The 2,221-nt window shown below is 41.9% G+C and overlaps 1 protein-coding gene across 1 annotated transcript in view; it reads left to right on the top strand.

Moving 5' to 3' along the window:
- The window catches only part of Mrpl48 (mitochondrial ribosomal protein L48), a 64,022-nt gene that overhangs the window by 61,190 nt on the left and 611 nt on the right, over positions 1-2,221 (top strand). The window contains exon 7 of the mRNA XM_012517124.2: positions 1,057-1,146. Within this exon, the coding sequence (XP_012372578.2) occupies positions 1,057-1,146 (90 nt within the window). The remainder of the gene's footprint in view (positions 1-1,056; positions 1,147-2,221) is intronic.

Raw genomic sequence — 2,221 nt, 5'->3', positions numbered from 1 at the left:
TCTTTTTTTCCCTTTTTTTTTTTACTGTATGGGGATTGAACTCAGAGCCTTTACACTGAGCTATAGCCCCTGTCATTTAAAAAAAAATTTACATTTTGGGACAGGATCTCACTAAATCACTGAGTTGGCCAGGCTGGGCTCTAATTTGTGATCCTTCTGACTCAGTTGTCCAAAATTCTGGGATCATAGGCATGTGCCACCATACCAGCTCACCATATATCGCACAATAGATCTTATTTGCCACACTGACGCCCATAATGTGAACTTTTTTTTTTTTTCTTCCTGTACTGGGAATTTAACCCAGAGTCTTTGCACTGAGCTGCATCTCCAGACCTTTTAATATTTTTTATTTTTAGAAAAGGTCTCCCTAAGTTACCCAGGTTGAGCTTGAATGGAGGATCCTCTTACTTCAGCCTCCCAAAATGAAAGTGTGAACTCTACCACTCAGATGCCTACACAGTTCTCTTCCCACTTTTCTATTTTGTATACCGTTCACTCCCACACATCCGAACTAGTTTTAATTTTGTCACATTGTATGACTCCACATTTTAAGTGCTTTTTCCTCCGATTTGAATACTCTCTTCACTACTATTGATCTCCCAGTTTAATCCTATCTTTCTTCAAGGCCACCTGATGTTACCTTCTCTAGATGCTTTCTTTGATCCTCCTTCACTGAGTTGGTAGGTGTTTCTATTGTAGGTGCATGTAACACCCTGCATTGCCTTCCTACCATGCATCTGATTGACCTCTGGAATTTCAGTAAAAGATTTGAAAACAGCACTTCAGAGATGCATCAGAAAGTCAGCCTGGACTTGATAATTTCCTGCTCCAGTTATGATATCCATTAGCTACAAAAGCAAATATATATTGCTGTATATCTCAGCAAGTAAGCAGATTAGGAAATAGCAGGAGAAATACTGCAGGGGTCAGGCCCAGGAAACAGCTTTGGATGTTAATCCTTTACCTTAGTAGAGATGGCATTTGAGCACAGGCCATGTCTGCCCAGTCACCTGGCTTTTAGGGCCCTCCCTTAGAGCATTTTCTTTCATTTTGCAGATCAGCGGTCTGAGTGCTACATTTGCAGAGATTTTCTTGGAAATACTCCAGAGCAATCTTCCTGAAGGAGTCAGGTTGTCAGTAAGGGAGGTAGGTGATGGTTTGGGAAGCAGCCCCCGGTGGCCTACTTGTGCTCAAATTAAGAAAAAGAACATTTGGGGGTGGGGATATAACTCTGAGAGAGCTTGCCTACCACGCCCAAGGCCTATAGTTTGATCCTGAATCACTGAAAAAACAAGCAAACAAAAATATCTGGACTGCCTGGCTTCAGGAATTGTAAAGAAATATGAATAGTTTAACTCAGATAAATAATCAAGGAAGGTATGTATTCTAACAGTACTACAGTCACGAGTCTGGCTTTTCTCTTTAGATTTTTTCCCCCCGTACTAGGGATCAAACTCAGGACCTTCTGTTAGCCAGGGAGGTGCTTACACTGCTGAGCTATCTCCCAGCCCCTATTCTGGCTTTTCTGAGGCATCGGGAAAGCTTGATTCTATTTTCTCTTCACTGTTATGAACCATAGGAGCGGACCTCCATCACAGCATGTTAGGGGTGAGCCCATGACACACTAAAATTCTTTCCTTTTAAGCAGTTGTATAGCAGGAAGAACATAGTTTAAAATTATATACAGTATAATAAATCAGAACACAAATTTTAAAAATGTACTTGAGAATAGTTTCCTGGACCTTTAAGGCTTGACTGTAGCCTGACTGGCCATATTCAGTAAAGAGTGGCAGCCAGGAGGAGGTTTCAACAAGGAAGGAAAGCCTGCAACACAGCAGGAACTTTAGCCTAAATGTTCTATATTCCTGCCCAGTTGCCTCAGTCCTCCTTCTTATGACATGGATCTATCAAATTATGTTGGACTGGTACCATTCCTTCATCCAGCTCCCTCATGAGTCCCTGCTTGTCAAGTTCTGCTGGTTATTTGGGTTTCACATAGATCTGTGTACTGTGTACAGGAAGAAAATGTATTGACCATGCCAACAAAGTATTTCAATCCCTGTTAATGTTATTTCCTATTATAAAAGCATAATTTTTACTTTAAAACAAAAATATGGGCCGGCCAAATAGCTCAGCAGATTAAAGTGCCTGCAAGCAGGCACAGGGGCCAGGAGTTTGATCCTCCTGTGCCAGCCCCCACCCCCGGGGTGCACTGAGACAG

Source organism: Octodon degus, unplaced genomic scaffold (genome assembly GCF_000260255.1).
Source record: "Octodon degus isolate 3935 unplaced genomic scaffold, OctDeg1.0 scaffold00146, whole genome shotgun sequence".
Classification (NCBI taxonomy): Eukaryota; Metazoa; Chordata; class Mammalia; order Rodentia; family Octodontidae; genus Octodon; species Octodon degus.
Note: the sequence above shows the minus strand (reverse complement) of the source record. Positions and strands in the feature narration are given on the sequence as shown.